This window comes from Melospiza melodia, chromosome 5, assembly GCF_035770615.1.
Source record: "Melospiza melodia melodia isolate bMelMel2 chromosome 5, bMelMel2.pri, whole genome shotgun sequence".
Lineage (NCBI taxonomy): Eukaryota > Metazoa > Chordata > Aves > Passeriformes > Passerellidae > Melospiza > Melospiza melodia.
In genome coordinates this window covers 90,261,439-90,287,219 of record NC_086198.1, presented here as the reverse complement: position 1 = coordinate 90,287,219, position 25,781 = coordinate 90,261,439, and the positions used below count along the sequence as shown (strand labels likewise).

The 25,781-nt window shown below is 49.4% G+C and overlaps 1 protein-coding gene across 12 annotated transcripts in view; it reads right to left on the bottom strand.

Annotated features, from left to right (window-relative positions):
- EXOC6B (exocyst complex component 6B) overlaps nt 1-25,781 on the bottom strand; it is a 296,107-nt gene that overhangs the window by 54,042 nt on the left and 216,284 nt on the right. For 11 of the 12 annotated variants that reach the window (XM_063157788.1, XM_063157789.1, XM_063157782.1 and 8 more), the window contains 2 exons: nt 23,295-23,436; nt 11,793-11,866 (listed from right to left, as the gene is read on the bottom strand). In XM_063157788.1, the coding sequence (XP_063013858.1) occupies nt 11,793-11,866; nt 23,295-23,436 (216 nt within the window). Of the gene's footprint in view, nt 1-10,665; nt 10,924-11,792; nt 11,867-23,294; nt 23,437-25,781 lie in introns of those variants that run through there. The other variant, XM_063157793.1, reaches the window with a different exon arrangement.

Below are 25,781 nucleotides of genomic sequence, written 5' to 3'. Positions count from 1 at the left end.
GTTGGGTTTATCAAAGGGCAGGATGCAAAGTCAACCTGAAGGACAGAAGCTCAGATCAGGACATTCCTGGTTGGTTCATTTCGGGTGTGAAGAACCACAGAATCATGGAATTCCTGAGGCTGGAAAAGTCCTCTCAGATCACTGGCACTCAGTTCTGCCAAGGCCACCACTGCCCCATGTCCCTGAGTGCTACATCCACAGAGCTTCGTAATTCCTCCAGGAATGGGGACTCCACTCCTGTGCCAGGGCTGGAAATCCCTTTCCCTTAAAAAATTCTCCCTAAAATCCAACTGGAATGGGACATTCGTGTCCCTGGCACACCCTGAGGCCATTTCCTCTTGTCCTGTCCCACAGGGAGCAGATCCTGACTCCCACCTGTCCATGTCCTTTCTGCCCCACAGGAACAGCCTTTTGGAGACCAAATTCCCAAATCCCAACTCCCTGAAATGGAAGAAACGCATTAAAAGCTGGGGAGTGAAGCTGGCTCAGCACAGCTGGAGCACAATCCCCTCCTCAGCTGCCATCCCTCCCCTGGGAGCAGCGCTGTGACCTCACAGCTCCGCTCTGCCGTCAGGACAGACAGATGTGGACACACATCCGATTACCCACCCGTCACTCACAGCCAGCAGCTCTGCTCCTCCAGCCAACGGGGCTGGCGCCGATCCAGGCACCAAAAAGCATCTGCCAGCTGCTGCTCCAGTGGGACACAAATCCCTGGAAACCCTGTGTCCCATCTACTCATCCTTCGTGGACAGCTGGGACAGCTCCAGGCGTCTCCGACAGCAGCACTGACACACCTGGGCAATCACGGGATCACCTGGGCTGGAAAAACCCTCCAAGATCGAGTCCAACTCCTTCCCTGGGCTGGAAAAGCCCTCCAAGATCGAGTCCAACTCCTCCCCAGCACTGCCAAGGCCACCACTGGCTATGTCCCCAGGTGCCACATCTGCAGGGCTTTGAAATCCCCCCGGGGATGGGGACTCCACCCACCGCCCTTGGGAGTTTTGTTCCAATGCTTGACAACCCTTTTTCCTATAGGAATTCTACAGGAAATCTGCACTTAAACAGTGGAATGGATTTGGAGCCAGAGCACAGAACTTCCCACTCTCACCAGACCAACCTCAAAACTCTCCTAGCAGACCCAGCCTAAAAATAACCCATTTATGGATTTAACGGCGGCTAATCCAAGCCCACGCGCCCTGGAGTCGGCAGAACCTCCAGGAATGGAAATGGCCATTTTTATCCCAGGATGGAGGGGAGCTAATTAATTGAAAAACCATCCTGTGATTCCGTGAATCCAATGGGAAGGTTGGAATGGATCCCAGCATGATGTTCCTGGCTATACAGTGCCACCTTGCTGTCAACCCATCACTGAAATGACATCTGGGAAGGGTGGGATGTGCAGCACCTTTACCTCGAGTGACCCGGGAATTCTGGGCTGGAATACAACATTAAAATCACCTTAATCCCAATCCTTAACCTATTCCAAGTGATCTGCTCTCTGATGGATCTCCCACAGCTCCACATCATCATTCCCACAATTTCTCTCCACCCCTGGAGGCACGAAGAGGTGGATCTCCCTCTCCTCTGCCTCGTCCCCATCAGTGCCCTGCCCTTCCTCACTGACCTTATCTCATTGATTTCCCTGCTAATCCACGTGTCCAGCGCTCCGTAAACGCCGCTCAATATTTGCACTCCTCGAATCCAACGGGAAAAAAAATCAATGGGAGACTCCGAGAACAAATTGCTCTGGGATTGAGTGTCTGGGAGGGAATTAATCCCTCATTCCGGAGGGACATGGGGGCCCAGACCTCGCAACCAAAGTCACCTTGATGGGAAGAGCCCCAGCGGTCCTGTCCCTCATCCCACGCTGTTATCCCAGCAAGTCGACTCCTTGGCTGGCAGAACGCCCCAAGGTTTTCCAGGAGCTAAAGTTTCCCTGCTCTGAAATGATCCAGCTGCCCTCGAGAGGTCACCAGGAGAAGAATGACAGGGATGCACTGGGATAAAGTTTCCCCACGGCTTCAAAGGCACGAGAGCTCCGCACAACTTCCTCGGCCACCCACCGCGATTCAGCTGGGGGATCCCATTCCAAGGAAACCGGGGAACGCTGCCCCATCACGGCAGCAACAGGAGCTCCTGTTCCCCTCCTGAGGCACCAGGTGAGGGTTGGATCAGTGAAAGGCAGCCCCATAAAAGCTCCTTTATGGACAGCTCCTCCTCATCCCCCAGGAGCGGCAGCCGGAGCGGGTTCGGTTTCCCAGCCGGGGGTGTGGAGGTGAAGGGCACCCACCTCTGGTCCCCTCTGTTCCTACCAGTCCCACCCCAATCTGTGGGACAAAGGGAATGTGGGCCCTCTGTAACTCCCTTTGGTGTCTGTTTTCCTGGCTGGATGTGAGGCTGCAGTTACAGGGAAGGAATCTCAGGAAGGAGATCCTGGTTCCCACAGCACAGCCCTGCTCCAGGGAGGGTGGGCTGGGGGCAGCCAGAGGGTGCTCAGGAGGAGCCAAAGGCTCCAGCTGAGTCTTGGAGGAGTAAAACCCAATGGAAACACGTTCCTGGCCGAGTGCAAGGTCCCTTGGGATGAAGTTCTCCATGGAGTCCTGGGAGTGGCTCCTTGTTCTGCCATAAAATTCCGCCAGACCAGGCTGGAGTCATTTCCCATCCCTGGAAGTGTCCAAGGCCAGGTTGGCACACCCTGGGATGGTGGAAGGAGTCCCTACCCATGGCTGGGAGTTGGAATGAGAGAATCTTTGGGGTCCCTTCCAAACCAAACCATTCCCTGATTCCGTGATTATTGTGGGAAGGGTCTCTGCCACCTCAGCACCTCCTGCCCCAACACCCACGCCCGCCCCATGCCCTGCCCACACGGCGTCCCGAGCAATTCAACACCCAACCACCAGGTCCCAACCCCTCTCCTCACTCCCCAGCTCCTCGTTTCCTCCCTTTATTCCCTTTGTCTGAAAGGCTCCCAGTGACAGAGGGTTTGATTGTTTGTTTGCTTTTATTGTTCCAGAGGGCCAAGTGTCGACAGGCTCCACAATTCCCAGCGCCCAGAAACCCCGGCAGCGCTCCCCGCCGCCCAGAAGTGCTAACAGGACATGTTTGCACCCTGGGATTTTTTGTTTGGGGAACATCCAGGCACTTTTAAGTCCTCCCCAGGCCACTGCATCCCTCCTGGATGGAGAGTGATGGCTCTGGAGCCTGAGCAGCCGAAGGGGAGAGGGATCTGTGTGATTTTAATGGGATTGAACCACAAAAGGATGGGTTTAAAGCAACACCAAGACCAGTTTAAACCCACCAAGGCAGGAAAAATCAGAGTTAAGGCTCTAAATCTGCTCTGAGCTCCTGCTTTTGTGTTTCCTGCCCTCTTCCCATCCCTTTTCCGCAGAGCACAGCGAGAGGCAGCTTGGATTTCCAGCCCAAACTTTGGAGGATCCTTTCCTTTGTGAGTCAGGCAGTTAACACTGATTTAAAAACAAATAAACCACTCCATGTGCCCTTCTCCAACACTGTTGGGATTTGGGCACTGAGGAAAAAAAAAAGAAAAGAAAAAATAGTGCCCAGAGCCTGACAAGGAAGAAACAGAGTGGTTTGGCCAAGATTCTGGAATGTTCTTCCTGGAGCGCCGGGCTGGCCGCAGCCCGAGGGATCCCTGCCTGCCCAACAACCCATGGCTGGGCACGTGGATCTATGCTGGGGGCAGGAAAAATGGATGTACAGATCATCTCTGATGGGTCTCCAAAGTGGAGCAGCATTCCCGATGGGAATTCCGGGAAGGGTGAGCGGTGCCAGAGGTGTGGGGCCACTGGAAGAGCAGGGCCATGGGCTGGGGCTCAGCCTGAACTTCAGGAGGCCCCAAAAGAGTCCCCAACCATCTCTTGCTACTTCTTAGATGTCTCCCAGCTGCCCTGGGACATGTTTTGACCCAGATCCAGTTGGTTTTCCAGGAAAAACCCCTCATTTTGGTGTCACTACCAGTTGGTCACACGTGAACACCAAGGCAAGAGGATCAGGTGAATTTGGGAGCAGGAAATAAATCCAAAAAGGGTCCCTCACTGAACATCTGCAGGTTTGGGTTTGATAATTTTGGTTTTTCTCCATCTTCTTTCTGTTTCTTCACCTCTCCCAAGTGTTTTAGGGAGCCATGGGGTGGGAGAGGGATGGATGGATGGATGGATGGATGGATGGATGGATGGATGGATGGATGGATGGATGGATGTCACAGATATCTTTTATGGAAAATCCTTTCCTTAGGATTTTTCCTCCTGAGAACCTGAGAGGCCTCAGGAACAAAATGTAAGCAATGGTTATCTGCTGCTGTGGAATGCATCAGGTGCATCTGTGATTGGTCTCGTGTGCTTGTTTCTAATTAATGGCCAATCACAGTCAGCTGGCTCAGACACAGAGCCCGAGCCACAAACCTTTGTTATCATTTTTTCCCATTCTATTCTTAGCTGGCCTTCTGATGAAATCCTTTCTTTTATTCTTTTAATATAGTTTTAATGTAATATATATAATGAAATAATAAATCAATCCTTCTGAAACATGAAGTCAGATCCTCGTCTCGTCGCTCAATCCAAAAACCTCTGTGAATGCCATCAGAGATGGAGACAATACTTTAATGGGGAATGGTCTCTTCTCCCAAGTGAAAAAGCAACAGAAAGGAGGAAACAGCCTCAAGTTGTGCCATGGGAGGTTCAGGTTGGGTATTGGGGAAGATTCCTTCCTGAAAAGGACTGTCCAGCCCTTTAACTCAATCAATCTGTAACTTCACAGATTTCCAAAGGTAAATTAATTCCAATTATGGATTGAGAACACAAATCCAGGCATTTCTGGAGAGAGAAATCCAACGTTCAGGTGGTTTCTTTGTCTTAATGAAATTATTTACTTCTCCCTGACCTTGGAGAGGACACTCAGCCACGTCTGAGGTCCACCAGGAACTAACTGCAGCCTTGGCTCCCCCAGGCAACCTGACATTCAGGAAAGCCAGTATAATTTGGGTTTCTGGAAGTAGAAAGGTGGGACAGAGGATGAAGGGGATAATATTAATATTAACAACAATAATAACAACTTCTGGGAAGCTGATGTGGTTATGGACGCCTAGAGAAGCCTCCATTACACTCAGGGGTGTTAGGAAAGAAAATATCCTTTAATTAGCAGTAATTAGTTCAGCTGGAAGTCAGGCACCTGCCCTTGCTGCTCTCCATTATGTCCTCAGACTCTTCAGGGCTTCGTGTTTGCACAAGAAGCAGCAAAACGGGCGCTTCTCGATGGCCTGTGGGCACCACCTTAATGAAGGTGATTAATAACACTGGATAAATGATCCAGGAGATATCAGCCGGTATAAGGAGCTTGGAGAGGAGCCACTGGAGTAATTAAGAGCCTGGAGATAGGATCTGAACAGAAAAATCCTGGATCTAAGGGTAATGATCCAACTGGCTCCGACCTCTCTCTCCTTGCTGGGAAATGAGGAATTAGGGCTGACACTGGAACCTGTATCTTCACACCTCTGTTTCCTGAGTGCTCCAGGTGTTTGCCAGGAAAGATTCGCGGAATTCTGGAATTCAGCATTTCCCTTGGCACGTTTGGGAGCTGCAGGCAGGGATCCAGAGCTGGAAAAGGAGTTTGGATCACTGGGCTGGACAGGACAGAGTGGCAGAGGCCACAGAGAGAGTGGTGAAAGGGTTAAGCCAGGACAGGATCCACAGGAGTGAAGGATGCAGGAAAACAGGGAGAATGGCAGAGGTTGGTGGTTGGTTGATGATCTGGGAGGTGTTTCCCAACCTGAGTGATTCTGTGCTGATAATAAATTTAAAAAGACGCAAAATTCCAATGTTGTCTTTCTGTGGCAAAAAAGCCCCAGAATTTAGGGCAAAGGGCCCTAAACAGTGAAGGTGAACAGAACCCCAAAAGTACAACCTGGCTTCTCAAAACCATGGAATGGGCTGGATTGGGGATCATGGAGATCATCCAGTCCCAACCCTCTGAGATGGACAGGGACACCTCCCATTGTCCCAGAGGGATCCAAGCCCCAGTGTCCAGCCTGGCCTGGGACAATTCCAGGGATCCAGCGGCAGCCACAGCTTCCCTGGACAAAACCCAGCGCTCAGATCCCTCCTTGGCCAGAGCAGAGGGAGAGAATTCCGAGACCTGGAATTCAGAGTTCACTCAAAACTCAAGCTCTGAGGCTGGGCAAGGCAGTGGGGGAGCAGGGCTGGAGCCAAGGGAACAATTTGAAGATGAAAAGCAGCGACTGAAATGAGCTGAAAACCCCTCGTGAGTCACCCTTCCATCCCTGCCCTCCTGCATCCAGTGACTAACATGGCAACAAAGCCGTGGGAGCTGCTCTCCCAGCAGAAAGCCTGGAGACACAAGCAGGGACATGCGGGAGGAGACACCTCGGCGGGAGAGCTGGGATAATTGATCATCCCCTCCGTGTGCTGCTCAGCTCCTGCTCCATCTCCCAGCAAAACCAGCTGGCAAGGATCGGCCAAACCAGTTTGCTGAGCAGGATGGCTCTGGGCTCACCCAAAGTCTTGTTTTCACTCTGCTCCCCAAACATCTCCTGACTTTGCAGGACTGGGGAGACACATTTAGCTGTAAAATGCAAAAACAAGTTAAAAAAAAACAACCCTGAGCTCCCTGCCTGGTGGGAATGAACCTTCAGGGAATCCTGGATGCTGCCATGGAGGGATTGGAGGGACTGGCTCCACCTTCCCACCACCAACATGACAAATGACAGAGCTGAGAGCTGGCCAGAGCCACCAGTGTCACACCAAGGGGATCTTCAGCCCAAATCCCAAGAGCTTTCCCTCAGCCACCACCTGGGGATGGAAGCAGTAGGAGGCAGGGATACATCTCATGGGAGGTGCTGAGTGGAAAGAGATCCCGCAAAATTGAGTCCAACTCCTCCCCTTTCCTGGGACACCCCAAAATCCCACCCTGGGCACCCCTGGGAGCGTTGCTCCACCAGCCTCAGGAATGTGCCCATTCCCTGGGGAGCTGTTCCAGTGCCTGACACAAGGACACAATTCCAGGCCTCCCAGTGCCCCTAGAGCAGCCAGACACCCAGCCAGAGGATTCCCACCACCTGATTTATCAGCTGGTATTTGATAAGAAGCCAGGCTGGATGCCCACCATTCCAGCACCACTGGAGCTCCCAGAGTGACCTCACACTGGCTGCTCCCTCCAAGAGAGCAGGTGGTTCCTCAAATCCAGGCACGGAGCCCAGGAATCCAGGCTGCTGGAATGTCAGGCTAAGGGATGAGCTCACGCTGCAGCTTTGCTCCTCTGTTTGGTTCTCATTTTTAGATAAAAAGGTGCAGGGCTGGAGAAAACGGGAACGTCTGGGGACTGCACACAGGGCAGGAGAGAGAAGAAACCTGGGAGAGGTCAGGGGTGCTCCTGGATCCCTGGAAGTGTCCCAGGCCAGGTTGGACACTGGGGCTTGGAGCACCCTGGGACAGTGGGAGGTGTCCCTGCCCATGGCAGGGTGGAATGGGATGGGATTTAAGGTCTCTTCCCACCCAAACCACTCCACGATTCTATCACGGAGCAGGGATGGAAGGGAATTGTGTTCCTGAGGGGATCATTCCTTTATTAAGTGTCGCGACCAAGGGTAATGAGAGAAAAATGAACTCACTGGAGGGAGACTACCCATTCCCAGCTGGCTGGGGTCCAGCAGGATCCCACAATAACCACAGCTGGATCCCAACACAGGGAAAACACACAAACAAAGCACTTCCCATGGGACAAGCAGTAGCAGAGTCATGGAATACGTTGTGTTGGATGGGACCTTAAATTCATCCCATTCCTTGGGAGGCTCCCACTCCCAGCTGAACCATGGAATGGTTTGGGTTGGATCTTAAAGCCCATCCCATTCCACCCCATCCATGGGCAGGGACACCTCCCACTGTCCCAGATGGATCCAATCTGGCCTTGGGCACTGCCAGGGATCCAGGGGCAGCCACGGCAAATCTGGCAATTCCAGCCCAGCCCTTGCCCACCCTCCCAGCCAGCAATTCCTTCCCAAGATCCCACCTAAGCCTGACCTTGCCTGTCTTAACCCCACTGATGGGGTTTGAGGAGCTGATGCTGAAATTCAAACCCACCAAGTCTGCATAAAGCAAAGCAGAAAATTTTGGGGGGAGAGGAGTGGAACCCCCCTGTCCCCATCCCTTGGACAACCAGGTGCCTCAGCCCAGGTGGGCTCCCACCTGCCTCGGGCCAAACATCCCTCAGAGCTCAGGCTGGCACTTGCAGAGGATCAGGATTTGTAACTCACTGGACAGAAGGAGAGGCTGGGAGGAGGGAGCTCTCATCACTGAGCATGTTCCCTCCCTGGAGCCCAGAGTGAAATTCCTCAAGTGCTGGATGCAGATTTTCCTTGGAAGGCGGCCACGAGCGCTGATCTGGCTTCTAGGAGAGATCAGCGTGGCCAGGGACTGCAGGCACCTCAGGGACCAGCACAAAACCCTCCTCTTGCACCAACGTCCTCACAACAAACCCATGGAAACCAAAAATTGAAACACTTCCAGCTGTGTGGAAAACAGGGAATGATTCCACGTGCGGGACTGGGAATGACCTGAGAGCACCTGGAGATCTCCAGTGGTGTTTGGACATTCAGGGGTGTTTGGTGAAGATCCAGAGGAGTTCATTATTTCAAATTTCAGCAAGGGACTAAATTTATTTTAGATTTCTAAAATACAGCACTGAGTGTGCAAAGAGCAATGCTTAAACTGGAAGGGGGAAAAACAAATATTCCCTCCTTGTAAAACCTGAAATATTTGAGTCTCACTCCTGCAGGAGGACTTGAGATGGGGGTGGGTTTCCTTTATTACTTCATTAAGAGTATTTATGGATTTAGAATTGTCCCAGAATAGGACAACAAGCCCCATTTTACACTTCTGCCTGCTCAAAATAGTGATTTTGATTTTCTGGGCTCAACTCTTCCTCTTTTCCAGACAAGGATGGAATTATTCCTGATTTCATTGGGCACGAGGGGAAAACCAGGATTTTGAGGTAAAAACTTGAGTCTGCTCTCTGAACAAGGACAAACTCTGATACCTTTAAACGGTGACATCTTTTTAGGATTTATTTCCCACTGCAAGGATCTGCACCAAGGCACAAACCAAGTCACCACATTTTCCTATCACTTCATATTTTTATTAATTTTGGTCACTCCCATAATCATCTCCCATTACAGCGAAAATTTTCTCGGATTTACAAATGTTCTGCAACAGCTCCTACTGAAACATGTTGGGAAGGGAAATCTCTTTAATTTCCCTACTTTGGTGAATTTTTGCCCAGTCATTTCTCCTCCTCCCTCCTTCCCCCAGCTGGGTCATTCCATTTAAACCAACATTGATGTGACATTTCACAGAATCATGGAATGGTTTGAGTTGGAAAGGGCCTTAAATCTCATCCCACTCCCTCCCCTGCCATGGACAGGGACACCTTCCACTATCCCAGCCTCAATGTCCAACCTGGCTTTGGACACTTCCAGGGATCAGGGACAGCCACAGCTGCTCTGGGAGGCCATGGGCTCCATCCCAGTCCCTCCCCACCCTCACAGACAGCAATTCCTTCCCAATATCCCATTTAATCTATCCTGCTTCAGTTTAATTTAATGGTTTAAAAGAGAAAGAATGCCAAGTCCAACAAGAGAAATGTCAAGACAAGTCAAAGAACAATGAAAGACCTTAATCCATGACCTTCCCACCTTTCTCTGTTCCCAGCTGGAGCTGCAGTCCAACAAGAAGTGCTGGGAGCATTCAAAGGAGGTCTGGTGGCCACAGAGAGCCTTGTTTGGATGGGGTCTGGTGACACATTCCAACGTGCCACCAGGTCAGGTCATGGAGAGGAGCAGGGAGGGGGAACTGCCTCATCTTCCCATGCCACTGGATAAGTCAGGCATGGGTCAGCTCTTCTCCATTATCTGGAGAACAACTTGATTTTCCCCTCATCAATCATCATCCATTACCCAGGAGATCCAGGACTTCCCGTCCTGTATCTCCCCTTTCTCCTTGTATAATCACAGAATCCTGGAACAGTTTGGGTGGGAAGGGACCTCAAAGCCCATCCAGTGCCATCCCTTCCATGTGCCACAGTCCCATTATCCTTCAATCTGCTCCTTGTCCAACCTGGCCTTGAGATTCGGAGGTGCTGCTGCTTTTAAATGCAAGAACAAAACTTGGGAGCAAGAACAATGTTCTTAAATGCAAGAACAAAACTCCTGGAACAATGACAAAACCTCCGTGTCCAAGGACACACATTGGACAGAGGAGGAAGGACCGAGGAGGCTCCTGCTCCTTCTCCTCCTCCTCACCCGAGCTGGGTCCCTTTGGCTGCATTTTGTACTTATGAACCACATGAACATTTCACTGGCTTGACCTCACTGAGACATTTCCAGGCTTTTCACTCTTCCAAGAGCTTCAGGTTCCCTCTCCAAAATCCCCACATTCATTTCCAAGCCTGGAGCTTGGAAAAGGCCCAGGGCCTCCACATTCCCTCACACCCAGGAGGCCGCGGCCGTGCCGAGCACCGCAGTCAATAAAGCGCCAAGGAGCTAATGAAGATAAAAGTGTCAACACAGCCTGGTGATAACGCACACCTCTCCCATGGAGCTGCTGGGACCATTCTTGCAAACAAATTTGGCAGTTCCTGGTGGGCCGGGGCCCAGAAAGTGGCGTCTTGATGTTATTAAAGTTAACACAAGTGTCGTGGGATGACAGATGGCTCCCCGCACATCAATTGGATTCTGAGGAGTTCTCAAACCCTGGCGGGTTGAAAGCAGCTCCAGCACGAATCAGAGGCAGGGGCAAGATCATCGATACAAGGGATTATGCAGATTTAAGAAATACCCTCGGCACCCGAAAGTTTTCAGAATGCAAACTACGTCAACCCCGCGAACAAGAGGCACTGCATCATGATGGCAGCAGGAACAAAGCCAGGGGGGTTTAACAGACAAAAAAAGATTGTTTTAATAGGAGAGAAGCATCAGTCATTGAGTCTTACTTCATTCAGACTTTCCCTCCAACCCATCCATCTTCAGCGCCAAGAGATGACAGGACCACCTCACTTTTCCCCCCAGCCTAGTGTATCAATAATGCCCATTTCTCCCCAAACAAATGACTCCCCAGAATGGCCCTTTTCCCAAAATTGGCTGCCAAGCCTCACAAAGGCCTCAGTACCTGCTATGGTCAACTTGGCTCCAACAGGGCCCCCTCCAGAGGTGGCCACCGATGGGTGGAGCCTTCCCCAACCATCTTCCCCAAGAGCCACTTTTGTCATTGCTGGCCGGACGGGGGGGTGGCCAAGGGACACAGAGTGGGACACTGAGCGGGACACAGAGAGGGGACACAGATGGGCACGGACACAGGGGAATGCAAATTCCTCCGCCCTCGCAAATGCCTCCGTGGGCATTCTCTGGGAACAAAGGTCCCTGAGGCGGGCGGGCTCTGCATCACTGCTCTCTCTGTTCCCAGCACCTGCTCGGCACCGGCCACGGTCCCTCCACCAAGGAGCCAAGGGCAGCACAATGGTCCCGTTGGCCAGGGTCAGGCCTGGCTTTCTTCCTCACCCCCTTCCACCAGCCCTTTTCACCTCCACCATCTCCAGGAGCGCTCAGCGAGGAGGTGGCTTCGAGAGGAGGAGGAGGAGGGGGGAAATATAGGTCTCTGGCGTAAATCACTGACGCCGTTTCCCCTCCTCTCCCTTCCCTTAAGACCTGATGGTCTTCAGTCACACATCTTAAAAGCAAAACAAAAAACAAAAACACAAAGACTTACTTGTCTCAAGTCGATGAAGGCCAACTGCAGCGTGTCCCCTTGGAACCCAGGCACTGGGCCGGATCTGGCAAACTCTGTGGGAAAGAAAAGAGGATAAAAAGCGCCTTTAACTAACCATGGACAGGGAGATTGGCAGACGGATGACAGGGAAGACAAGAGAGGCTGGGGGAGAGGAGGACCGCGCTTCTAAGGAGTCATGTCTCCCTCCCTTCAGCGTCTTTGTTCGCCCTTCAAAATTCGTGTCATCAAAACACCATTAATTCCACCGTCCTGACAGCAAGGAAACTGTACTAATTCGACCTGAAATTTATTCCCATGAGCCGCACTAGGCTTCAGAGTATTTGTTTTGTGAACGGACAAACAACTCGCCCAGAAGAAAGGGGGGGATGGGGGTGGAAAAGTTTTTCCTCTCAACACAATAAAATCTTCAGCTGTGAAACTCTTTTCAGTTCCGAAAGCTATTTATATTTTAGGGCGCTGAAGGAATTTTCTAATTTCACGCCTGTCACCAGGCTCCATGAGCATTCATCAAAAAAATATGCCCGGCCGCGTCATTAATTATCAGGCAGCAGATTATTTGCATGATCTGGTGATGGCGCCTCTTGGTCAGCCCAAACGCGGAGACTCGCGGCCGTTGGGTGGCATTTTTATTTCTGGTGGATGAAGACATCTGACAACTGAATAACGTTGGCTTCTAAAGCGAAGAGAATATTTCCAAGGCCACATTTATCTCCTTCCAGCTTAATCTGGCCAAAATTTCATACTTTGGTTGTTAATTTTTCTCCTAATCCATTCTTTAAGCCAAACCTAAAACCGCTGAAGGGGCTTGAATTGATCCATCTTAGAGGACCTTGGCTCTTCCGTGGCATTTAGCAGCTTTTCCTTGGGAATGCTCGTGAAGCCGACGCCTGCACGCATCCCAGGGTGTCTTTTGAGGTTGGTTCTGCCCAACTTCACTTCATTTTCACCCTCTGCAGTTACAGCTTCATCTCCTCCCTCCTCACAACCTCTCGGCGCTGAGCAGACCTGGGTTGTGAGGCCACAACTCAAAGGCTTGAGGGGCAGCATCTGCCTGGGGTTGAGTTGTGTGGCTCCTGCAGGCACTGGAGGTGCTGGAAGAATGAAATGTTTTCTTGGGATGAAGCCAGGTGTGATGGTAAAAAGGGAGAAATTAGGGAAAATATTCACCAAATACAGATTTTTCAGTTGCATGGTCCATTATCGCCCATCTATCCCAGTTTTCACCCTGCAGGGTCCCTCCAACAGCTCCACAGAGATGAGGATTAGGGATGGCTAGGCAATATGGAAGGAGGATTTTGCCTTTTGTCTCCGTGACTAACCAGAGGCACCAATGGACAAAGTGATTTCATGTCAGGTGGTCTTTGCCTTGAACACTTGTCCTCCCAAAAGTTTTCCCATTTCCAAGCCAGGGCCACAAAATCAGGAACATAAATCATCACGCTCCCATTTCCAAAGCTTTCCTAGAGCAGCCCAATCACGGAGCAGCCCCTTGGCTCTAACAAGAAGAGATTAATGAGTGAAACACCAGGACTCAGTCCTGTCCCTCAACCGCCTCATTTCGGGAAGCAAAGCAGGGTTATTAATCAGCTCCCTTGCTCCACCTTCCATTAAAACCTTGGGATGGAGAACATCCTTCAAGCCAGACACAGGCACCTCCAGGGGCACAGGGGACACTTCTCAGATTCTGCTTTTTAATAGTCTCAGATGCCAGAAGAGCTTTGAGATTGAAACCATCGCTCATCTTTGCAGTGATCACTCAAGTGACAACCGCTGCAGGACAGGAGCGAACACGGCTGGGAAATCATTGCTTTTGTCTGAAGTTATGACTCAAAGGGAGTGATAAACAAATAAAAACAGAAATTATGGACTTGACTGTTCATGTTTGGATTTTGGATAGAAAAGGCACAAACCAAAGTCAGTGGGAACAATCCATGGTTGTGCCTTTGGAGTTTTGCCCAGGATGGGAGTGGGATGAACATGAAGTTCTTCTCTTTCCCAGGGAGGGTGTGAGGCCCTGGCACAGGGTGTCCAGAGCAGCTGTGGCTGCCCCTGGATCCCTGGAAGAGTCCAGGCTAGGTTGGACTTGGGGACTTGGAGCACCCTGGGACAGTGGAAAGTGTCCCTGCCCATGGCAGAACATGGGATTGGATGATCTTGAAGGTCCCTCCATCCCAAACCATTCCATGATTCCCTGAGATCAGAGCTACTCAGCTCCAGCCAATTCCACTGACCAATCCCACAATACTCCTGGTGCAAAGAGCCCAAAGTGACTTCACATGTGTCCCTCAAAAACTGTTTTAATTAATCCTAACTGCAAAGGCATTTTAATGTAGTTTGCTGTAAAATTTGACTGCAGCCTGCCTGAGCCAGCAGGGAGGGAGGATCAACCAAACCCTCTGACTCTGATCTGCAAGGGATAAATCATCTTTACACATTCCCTCTACACCCCACTGTCCCATCTGGAACAATTATCCCGAAAGCCACATCAATCCTGAAACACTTTGGGAAAGCACAATACCTGAGAAACTAAAAACGTTTGGAACCGAGAAATGATGCTTGAGCACCTTCTCAAGAGGTGAAACTCCTCTGGGTGGCTCAGGGTCAGAGATGTCCCTGGGCTGAGGAACCCAACCACGATGTCCTGCCCTCCAAGGATGGGGTCACCTCATGTTCCTGATTACATTTGGAGAAATCCTGGAAAAGAAACTCTGGAAGGACTGCGAGGAAAACGAGTTTCTATTTTGGATCAAGGGCCTCACAGCTGTTCAGCATCTATTTAGGAGCACACACGGAGTTGGGAAATTTAAGATCTTCCTCAAAGCATGAACTTCAAATCCTCATGAGAAAATGCCTGTGATTGTGAATGTTCTCACAAGGCTGGTGAATTTATCACTGCTGTCGGCTGCTTGTGAGAAACCCAAGGCAGATTCCACTCCAAGCCAGATTTCATCCCAAGGCAGATTTCATCCCAAAACAGATTTCATCCCAAAACAGATTTTATCCCAAGACAGACTTCATCCCAAGAGAGATTTCGTCTCAAGACAGATTTCATCCCAAGAGAGATTTCATCCCAGGACATGGCTGCTCATTAGCAGCTCACCTTTAGCTGTCTTTGCCCATTGTCTCTTCCCACGTTTCCCTGCCCATGGACAGGATGGAACTGGATGGCCTTTAAGGTATTTTCCATCCTGAACTGGATGGCCTTTAAGGTTTTTTCCATCCTGAACTGGATGGCTTTTAAGGTTTTTTCCATCCCAAACCAATCAGTGATTCCTAAGGAACCTACTGGAGCAAGGCTGGGAGAGTATGGAGTGACGCTGCCCTTCAAAACTTAGGATGATCACACATTAAGCCAACACTGATTTAAGCTGCAATTTTCACCAAAATACTGAATTAATAATGCTCTGGAAGCTTCTAGAGAAAGGTGGCCCTGCCCATGGATGGAATGAGATGGTCTTGAAGGTCCCTTCCATCCCAAGCCAATCTAAGGAGTTCCTAAGGGAGCTACTGGATGAAGCCAGGAGAGTTATGGAGTGACACTTGAAAATTTAGGATGGTGACACACTGAGCCAACACAATTTACAGCAATTCTCATCAAAAGATTCATCAACACTGAATTAACAAAGCTCTGGAACCTTCTAGCAAGAGGTGTCCCTGCCCATGGCTGGAATGAGATGTCTTTAAGGTCCTTTCCAGCCCAAATCCTACAATTCTGGGATTCTATGATTGACATCCAAGAGGTGAAACAACATCCAAGCTGATAGTCCCCGTGTCCCAGAAGAAATTATGTAGGAGCCGATAATCTTTGTGTCCAAGGAGAAATAACGTAGGAGCTGATAATCTTTGTGTCCAAGGAGAAATAATGTAAAAGCTGATATTCTTTATGTTCCAGAAAGAATGATGTAGGAGCTGATATTTTTCATATCCCAGAAGAAAGGAGAGCAGGAATTCGGCCCAGACACTCAGAAAAGCTGCAGAGGAATGAATGCAATGTTTCCCCTGGGCTGCTGGAGAAGGAGCTGCACCTCCTGTAATCGCAGGTCACACTTTACATACCAATGCCACCAACCCATTCTGAAGGAGGAATGAACAAAGTCTCGGAGCAAAAAAGGGCAAACAAAGAGGAGAGCGGGGCTTTAGAGGACAGACACAGCCAGTTCTTCTTGGGTTTAATCTCCTCAAGCAGATTTCAGGATAATTTCCTCGGAACAACCGAGCGCAGTGTTGGCCTCAGTACTGTCGGATTCGTTCATTGTTCTGTCTTCACGACCAAGGCAAGTGGCAAACATAGCAAGCAACCTACAGAGCAGCCCCTTGAGCAGAAAATCACCGGAGAATAGAGCAGATCAGTATGCGGCTGTTTGTACAAAGCATTTAGCCAGGCTAAAGGTTTGAGGGGTTTGTGTTCAGGCCAAAAAAGTAATGTCTTTGCAAGGTCTACAGGCCTGGGCCACCCAGGGCAGGTCACAGGGGGACTCCAACCTCTCTTCCAAAACATTTCACTGATGAAAGAATCAAGGAACAGGAACCGTTAAGCCCTTTACAATGGACAAAGAATAAAGAGTTCAAAGGCACGGCAGAAAAGAGACATCCACTGTAAATTAATTAATTACAGCCAATGGGGGGATCTCCCTGTGCCCCTGGCACGGCTGCGCGCACGGGACGGGGCCTTGCATGGATTGAGAGGTAAAAATGGATCCAGACGTGACTTCATCCCTCAAAAATATCAACTGAGGGCAAGATCTCCTCAGAATTACATGGGATTTGTGATAGCACCTCTGGGATGGAGGCTGAAGCAGCTCCCAGGGAAGGGAACATGGACCAATCTGCTCGTGGCCATGCATAACATCTGGGCATTCGACCACTGAGGAATCAGGATTCCTCAAGGAAGGATGGAGATCTTGAAGTCATCTTCCTTGGATAAAGCCTTGGAAAGCCATCCTGGAAAGGCCAGGTGATGGGAACCCCTTGGATAAAACCTTGAAAGCCATCCTGGAAAGGTCAAGTGATGGGACCTCCTTGGATAAAGCCCTGGAAGGCCATCCTGTAAAAGCCAAGTGACGGGACCTCCTCAGACAAAGCCTTGGAACGCCATCCCAGAAAGGCCAAGTGATGGGACCTCCTGTTCCGTACCCCAGGAACAAAATGACACCTTGAGGACACTGAGGCTGAAGAACAAATCCATGGATTCTGGAGAAGCTCACAGGTGGGAAAAAGTGAGAAATGCTGGGGAGGAATGGAGGCAAGAGGAACAGAGAGAAGATCCCAGTTCCCACCCTGAGCTTCTTCTTCACCCAATTTCCACACTGAGCTTCTCCTTCTCCCACAGCATTCCCACACAGCCCCGCTCTGAAGCTGTTCCCCATTACAGCCCGAGCTCTCAGAGCTCATTCCCATCTGGGTAATTTCAGAGAGCTGTGGGAAGAGGGAGGAGTCGCCCAAAACACTCTGAACTGGGTCAGATTAAAGAGAAACTTCTCTCCCTCGCCATCAAACGTTCCTCTGATGGAACAAAGATGGGCCTGGGGTGCTGTCACTGCAGAGGAAGGAGTGGTCCCCGTCATGGGACACTGGCAGGGCTGAGGAGCACCCACAGCCCCAGGGAGGGACTCCCCCGGGGCTGACCATGAAATGTTTTCCAAGCTGAAGAGAGGGAAACTCTTTAGAAGGATGTTGGAGATGCATGCCAAGAAATTTGGAACAGAATCCATAGGACTGGCTAAAGAGTTGGGTCAGGGAACTCCACAGGTTCTCCAGCCCCTTCCCAGCTCCCTCAGGGATTCTGCAGCCCCTTCCGAGCTCCCTCAGGAATTCTCCAGACCCTTCCCAGCTCCGTTCCCTTCCCTGGACACTCTCCAGCCCCTCAGGGTCTCTCCTGTTGGGATGTGCCCAAATCTGACCCCAGGACCTGAGGCACATTGAGAGATCAGCACCTGAGGGGTGGACATTCCTCTCCTGATCCTTTCTTCTTAAACCTTCTCATCTCTCCACGGCAACATTCCCATTTTTTCCCCAAATCCAGGTTTTTCCTGGTGCACTGCCGCAGGACAGACACCAGTCAGGGACATCCTAACTCCAGCACCACAAACTCCAATCCCTGACAGATCACAGGTTGGAAGAACACCTGGGAGTCCTTGGGATCATGCCGAGGGAGAGGATGACTCCAGCATCATGGTCAAACCCCAGCAGTTCCCCCAAATCCCAGGATTTCCACATGAGAAATTCCCACCAGCTGGATAAGGCAGCCAAGGAGAAGGTGGGGAAGGGCTGTGCCAGGATCCATGTGGGCATATTTTGGGACAATCTGTTGGGATGGAGAATTCCTCACTCCAGCAGAGACATCTGGGTGTGTGCCTGGCTGATCCCCAGGAGAGGGCCTGACTAAAAATAGGGTGTTTAATGTAATCTGAAATATAAATTTTTAGGGCTCTTTTAATTTCCCATAAAGCAGCAGTTAAAAGAGTTTGGAGATTATGGAATTGCTCATTTTATGGTCTGAGGATTGTAAAAATCCCTCAGCCACTGCTGGAACCCGTTATAGAGATTGGAAATACTTCCTAGGAGTGAGAACAGCCCCGTTTCTTTGGGATTTTTCAGCTGACATCCCCAAATCTGGGTTGTTCCATTTGATTCTCACTACGTCTGAGGTAGAGGCGAGATGGAAAAATTATGCATTTATCAAATTATGTTTATATATATGGATTTTATATATATTTATATATAATATATATAAATATAAAATAATATATATAAATATAAAATATATAAAAATATATTATATATATAAAAATATAAAATAATATATATAAATATAAAATATATTAAAATATTATATATATAATTATATTTATATATTTTTATATATGTAATAATATATATAAATAAAATAAATACATATATGTGTGTGTGTGTATATATATATAGGGATTTATCAGTTCAAAAAGAGCAGAGCGGGGCATGTAGGCATTTAAAAATCCCATTGCATTGTTAAATCTTGGATTATGGATGCATCTTGGGAGACAAAAAAAATGTCTAAAAAAATTAAATTTCTTTTCTGAAAAAAGGAAATTTACAGGTTCCAAAAAATCTTTGGGATTTTTCTCCCCTCTCCAGGGTTTTTTGCTTCTTTTTAACCCAGAAGTGGCTCCTAAATGGAAACACAAGGAGATGTGTCCCACTGAGTCTTTCCAGGCAGGTCCTTTAAGCTGTGCCTTAGTCCAGGTTTAAAAGGGGGTGAGAGAACCTCACCATCCCAACTCCTGCCCTACAACACATCTCAAATCCACCTCCAGCCCTTCCCTGGAGCCACTGGTGCCATCCAAGCACTCAAATCCATGGAAAGCTGCTCCCAAACACCTTGGAAAACACCAGAGGATGCTCTCCCTGACCCCTCAGCACCCTGAATCTCCTCCAGGATTGACCCAGCTGGACACTCCGTGGTCTCACCAGGATAAACCATGGAAAACAGCTCAGATTTTCCACAGGTTTCTCCCATCACAAGCAACCCAAAAGGATTTTTACAACGTGGCTGCTCTGCTCTTTTCACCTCTTTCACACCAAAAATGCTGCTGATTATGGGATATCCACGTGAGGGAAACATGTAATACCTGGCTCTTGGGGTCTGCTTAATTCACTGTTTCTCCTTAGTCCTACAACAGCTTCCTTTTGGAGGATGAAATTAATAAACTATGCCTAATATACAATAAAATAATTTCCTTCATTCACCTCACCTCTCTTTTAACCAGGTTATTTTTTCAGCATTCACAAACAAAACCTTAATAAATTCCAGCATCAAAACTCTGCAGCCCCACTCCCTCATCATGGCACTCACTGGAAGTGCTCCAAACAGACATAAAATCCTATTTTAATGTGTAAGTGCAAGATGAAACTGCTGGATTGGGAAAGGTTTGGGAATTTGGGGGGAGGAAGAGGATGAAGGCAGAGGCACAAACTGGTGCTGGGAGGATGTTGACATTCACACCTGTGCTTTCAGGTACAAAAAAGATTAAAAAATCACCAAAAAAAAACAGGAATAAACCCCAACCTTGCAAACTGAAACTTATTTTCTGAATACACTCCTTCCCTCTTGGAAATGGCTCATCCCAAAATTCAAACCTTGATGGATTTCTGCTCCAAAATAACCCAATTACAGTGACTCCCAGGTGCAGCAGAGCCACCAGACAGACCCGCGGGGATGAGGGGCACGGATTTGCTGCTGGAAAAGGAGAAGGATTTTGTCTGTTTAGGGCTGACAGTGATGGATGGGGAGGATCCAGCTCCAGCATCCATCTCCATTCCCTGCTCCACTGGCACCTTGGGATGGGGACAGGTCCCTGACCCTGCTGCTGCCAGGTTGGCGTCACCTGCTCCGGGATGTCTGAGTGCTCCTGGCTCCGGCTCCACAAACAACAGGAATTTAAGGAATTGTGCTTTCCAACCTGCTCTGAAATCCCATCCATCTTCCTTGGCAGCAGCAGCTTTTAGGTAAGAGCTGCTGCTCCATGATCCACGTTATGGATGTGGTGGAAAACTGCTGGGTTTGGAGTGTTTGGAGCCAAAAAAACCAGGGAATTATTAGGGATGACAAACGCTTCCCATTATTCCCAGTTGTCCCTCAGCAGACACCCATGGGAGCACAGCTGAGGGACACAAATGAGAGTCAGGAATTCGGGGATTGAGGCAGCACCAGGAGGAAAATCAGGCCTTGCTCTGTGAGTTATGGTGCAGCTGCAGGATCTGGGAGGGAATCATTAAATTGGGATCCTTCTCCCAGGCTGGTCAGCTGAGGGCTGGAAAATGGCAAGTGGGTGTTAAAAAAGGGAAAAACCCATGTTGGAAACAGCAAAATTCCTGCTAGGGGGTTGTTCCCAGCATTAAACTTAATCTCAGTGTTGATGGGGGCAGCTGAAGTAAAATCTGGTCAGGAAAATGTTGGATAAAGGGTGGAAGAACTTGGCTTGGTAATGGGAAGTGCCAGGGATGGTGAAACCAACAGCTGATGTCACTGAGTCCCCTGGAGCCCTGGAAGTGTCCAAGGCCAGCCTGGATGGGGCTTGGAGCACCCTGGGATGGTGGGAAGTGTCTCTGGATGGGCTCTAAGGTCCCTTTCCACCCAAAGCATTCCAGGATTCTGTGATAACACCCGACATCCCAATCTCCACCTGAACCAGGAAAGGCAAAATGCAGATATTTGGGGGGAAAAAAGTCCCTAAAATACCCTAAAATCAAAGATCACCTGGGGGATTCTTTAGGAACTCTATCAAGCTCTGGGTTCTCAACCACCACGGTCACGAATCCATCCCAGGATGAATCCAAACAAATCCATCCCACCACCCCAGGAAGAATCCCAACAAATCCAACCAAGGATGAATCCCAACAAACCCATCCCATGATGAATCCCAACAAATCCATCTCAGGAAGAATCCCAACAAATCCATCTTAGGAAGAATCTCAACAAAACCATCCCAGGATGAATCCCAACAAACCCAGCCCAGGATGAATCCAAACAAATCCCCACCATTATAGATCCCAACAAAACCATCCCAGGATGAATCCAAACAAATCCATCCCACGATGAATCCCAACAAACCCATCCCATGATGAATACAAACAAATCATCCCATGATGAATCCCAACAAACCCATCCCAGGATGAGCCTCAACAAACCCATCTCAGGAAGAATCATAACAAATCCATCCCAGAATGAATCCCAGAAAATCCATCCCAGGATGAATCCCAACAAACCCATCCCAGGAAGAATCCCAACAAGCCCATCCCCCTCAGAGGGAAGAGGATCCTGGGCAGGGCTGTGTTAGCTCTGCCTTACTTTAATTCCAAAACCAGGATTTAAAAGAGCATTTTGTCTGCTTTGGGCTCTGGTTTTTAACCCTTTCACTGAGCAGGACAAGCAGCAACTTGTGGGCAACCAGAGAATTCCAGCCCCAGTTCAGGTGGGTGCCTGAAGACCCAGAAGGGGTAGTTTTGGGAGCAGAGCCCTGAGGGTGGCACCACGATGCTCCTGCCCTGAGGAGCTGCTGTCACTTTGTGACAAGACACCTCATCTCCAGCACTCTGACCTGGCACAGGGCTCACTTCAAGGGCACCTCAACACCACTCTAACCTGGCACAGAGCTCATTCCAAGGACACCTCATCTCCATCACTCTGACCTGGCACAGAGCTCATTCCAAGGACACCTCATCTCCATCACTCTGACCTGGCACAGAGCTCACTTCAAGGACAAAACTCCCTGCAGAGAGCACAAAGGGCTGAGGCTGGGAGAGGACCAGAACTGGTGAAGAACATCAACTTCTTCAGCTGCTCCAAGCCCCATCCAACCCTGCCTTGGACACTCCCAGGGATGGGGCAGCCCCAGATTCTCAGAACGAGTCATAAACTGATTTTTGATTTATGCACTCCAATCCCTCCTGGTTTTAAAATACTCCATGCCAAAAAGTAGGGATGGTTTGGAGAGCATCAAGGCAGCATTGAAGAGGAAAAGGAGGAATAAAACTTGGATCTCTTGGAATCCTGTGTGCTGAAGATGCTCTGAGTGAGCTCTGTGGGCACCACCACCACCCCCAGACCTTGGCATGGCCACACCCCTGACCTGGGACCCCAAACACCAAGGGGCACAGCAGTACTGTAGGATTTTACCCCAAATTTGGGATGCTGCTTTGGGGTTACTCCTCTGCAGGTTGAGGGAAGGGACTCTGTGTGCACCATGGTCATTTTGATGAGAGGTTCCATTTGATTCCTGATCTGCCCTATTCCATTTGATTCCCGATCTACCCTATTCCTGCTGATTCCTAATCTATCCCATTCTTTTGATTCTTAATGTATCCTATTTCTTTTGATTCCTAACCTACCCTGGCATTTCTTTTGCCAGTTTAAATAAATCTAAATCTAAATCTAAATCTAAATCTAAATCTAAATCTAAATCTAAACCTAAACCTAAATCTAAATATATAGATGTAGTTGCAGATAGATATAGATATAGATATAGATATAGATATAGATATAGATATAGATATAGATATAGATACAGATATAGATATAGATATAGATATAGATATAGATATAGATATAGATATAGATATAGATATAGATATAGATATAGATATAGATATGAAAGTAAATGTAAATGTATATATAATAAGAAATAGAAATAGAAATATCATTTTAATAGAAATACATTATTGTCACACATAATTTAATGTAATGCACTAACAATTCTTTTTGATTTATACCCTGTAGTAACTTTAATAAAAACCTTTTCTTCATTTTCTCCTGTCTGGTCAAAAAATAGCTAATTTTATAAACAGAGCTGACCCACCACCTTTAAAACTCATGGGCCCAAGTCCCATTCCAGGTGTGGGCCACCTCGATTCAGATGTTCCCCAAACCCCTGAGCCTGAGGCAGAGCAGGAATTCCCCCTGGATTCCCAAGCCAAGGACAGGGACAGGGCTGGTTGGGCTCTTACGTTCGCACTCCTCCACGTCCAGGTTGAACTGGTGCAGGGCCCCCAGCGTCAGCTGCCTCACCTCGGCCTCCAGCAGCAGCTGCAGCAGCGACGTCGAGAGGTGCTTGCAGGCCGACATGCAGGCTGTCTGGGCCACCTTCCCCTGCAGGACAAACGGACACTCGTCAGCGACACCACCGCAAAACGGCATTGCGGGACTTCTGCAGAGCAGCCCTCTCGGTAAAGCCACCAGCACAGAACTTCTGCAGAGCAGCCAAACTTTCTCTGTTAAAGCCACCAGAGAACTTCTCCAGAGCAGTCAAACTTCCTCAGTTAAAGCCATCAGTGCAGAACTTCTGCAGAGCAGCCAAACTTCATCAGTAAAGCCATCGCAGAACTTCTGCAGCCCCAACCTCCTCAGTTAAAGCCACCAGAGAACTTCTCCAGAGCAGCCAAACTTCTTCAGTTAAAGCCACCAGCACAGAACTTCTGCAGCCCAGCCCAAATCTCCTTAGTAAAGCCACCAGAGAACTTCTCCAGCCCAGTCCAGATCTCCTCAGTAAAGCCACCAGAGAACTCCTCCAGAGCAGCCAAACTTCCTCAGTAAATCCACTATACAACTTCTCCAGTCCAGCCCAAATTTCCTCAGTAAAGCCACCAGAGAACTTCTCCAGAGCAGCCAAACTTCCTCTGTTAAAGCCACCAGCACAGAACTTCTGCAGAGCAGCAAAAATTCCTCAGTAACGACACCAGTGAGCTTTTCCAGCTCAGTCAAACCTCCTCAGTTAAAGCCAGCAAAGAACTTCTCCAACCCAGCCAAAACTCCTCAGTAAAGCAACCAGAGAACTCCAGCCCAGCCCAAATCTCCTTAGTAAATCCAGAACAGAACTTCTCCAGAGCAGCCAAACATCCTCAGTAAAGCCACCACCGAACTTCTCCAGAGCAGCCAAATCTCCTCAGTTAAAGCCACCAGAGAACTTCTCCAGCTCAGTCAAACCTCCTCAGTTAAAGCACAACAGAACTTCTCCAGCTCAGCCAGAACTCCTCAGTTGAATCCACCTGAGAACTTCTCCAGCCTCCTCAGTGTGTCCCATCTGTGATGGGATGTTCTCACACGCTCAAGGTCACATCAACCCTCTCCCAAAGGAATTCCCTCTGGAAGTGCTCATGGCTGAGGGAAGGGTTAGGCCTTGTTGGGTGCAGCTGGGAAAAGCTCAGATCCAGGAGAGTTTTGGGGTGTTTAGAGCTCAAAATGTTCTTGTCACGTCCTAACACGGGCAAGACAGCATCCCATTGATTATCAGGGCATCACGGAACGTTTGGGATGAAAGTGACCCTAAAGCCCACCTCATTCCATGGCAGGGACACCTCCCACTGTCCCAGGTTGCTCCAAGCCCCAGTGTCCAACCTGGCCTTGGACATTCCCACCCACAACCTGACCCTCTCTACGGCAGGTAGAGGGTCTGCACCAGGAATTAACCCCATAAAAATGGGGAAATCCTTTGGGACCAGAGCAGGATTTAGCTCAACCCCTCAGGCTGACACCACAGGGAACGATCCTGATGCCTGCGTGTGCAACGCCACCAGGGAGGTTTTGGATCACGGTGCTGCCCCGAAAACAGCTCCAGCAGGAGATTATCTCCTCAAACACTCACAAAAGACTCTTAACACGCTTTCCTGGCACCAAGGAGTGGCTTAGGAGCACTCACCGACTCTCAGGCGCGCTTTACAAGCTCTGTTTAAACTGGGATTAAACGCGGAGTTTACGCCGCGTTTCCAGCTCGGCACCGCCGGTTTCGCTACCGCGGCACGGCAACGTTTGATCCCTGTGCTGGGAAGGGCTTTTTTCCCAGCTCTGCAAACTTGGTTTGGATCTTCAGGCCACATCCATCTTCAGCAGGAGGGAAGGATGGGTTTTTTATTTAAAAAAGGAGCCGAGCTGTGCGTTGCAGGGCAGGGTGCTCCATCTCCAGCCCGCCGCCGCTCCCAGGCTCCGGAGCGTCCATCACTCACCTCCCAACAAACACCTGCACCAAAATGAAGATGAAGCATGGCAACCATAAAGTTTAGCAGAGCTCTGGGTTTTTTTTCTTTGCTTTTCATCATTTGTTTGTGCTTTTCTGACACGCTGGGTTATTTAAAACCCTGCTCGTGCCAATTCCTCATCTCCGAGAGCTGCGGGAAGTACGGCGCTGCCCGGCTGTGATTTTTCTTCATTAATTCCAACAGACACTCAAAGTTTTTGCTGTGGCCGAGGAGTTTTGACAGAATCAGGGAAAATCCTGAGTTGAGGGACCCACAGGATCGTGGATCCAAGCCCTGGCCCTGCACAGACCCCCCAACAATCCCACACCATCCATGTGAGAGGTATCCAAATGCTTCTGGAGCTCTGGCAGAGCCCATTCCCTGGGGAGCCTGGGCAGTGCCCAGCACCCTCTGGATGAGGAATCTTTCCCTCAAATTCAACCTGAGTCTCCCTTGGAACAGCTCCAGGCATTCTCCAGGTCC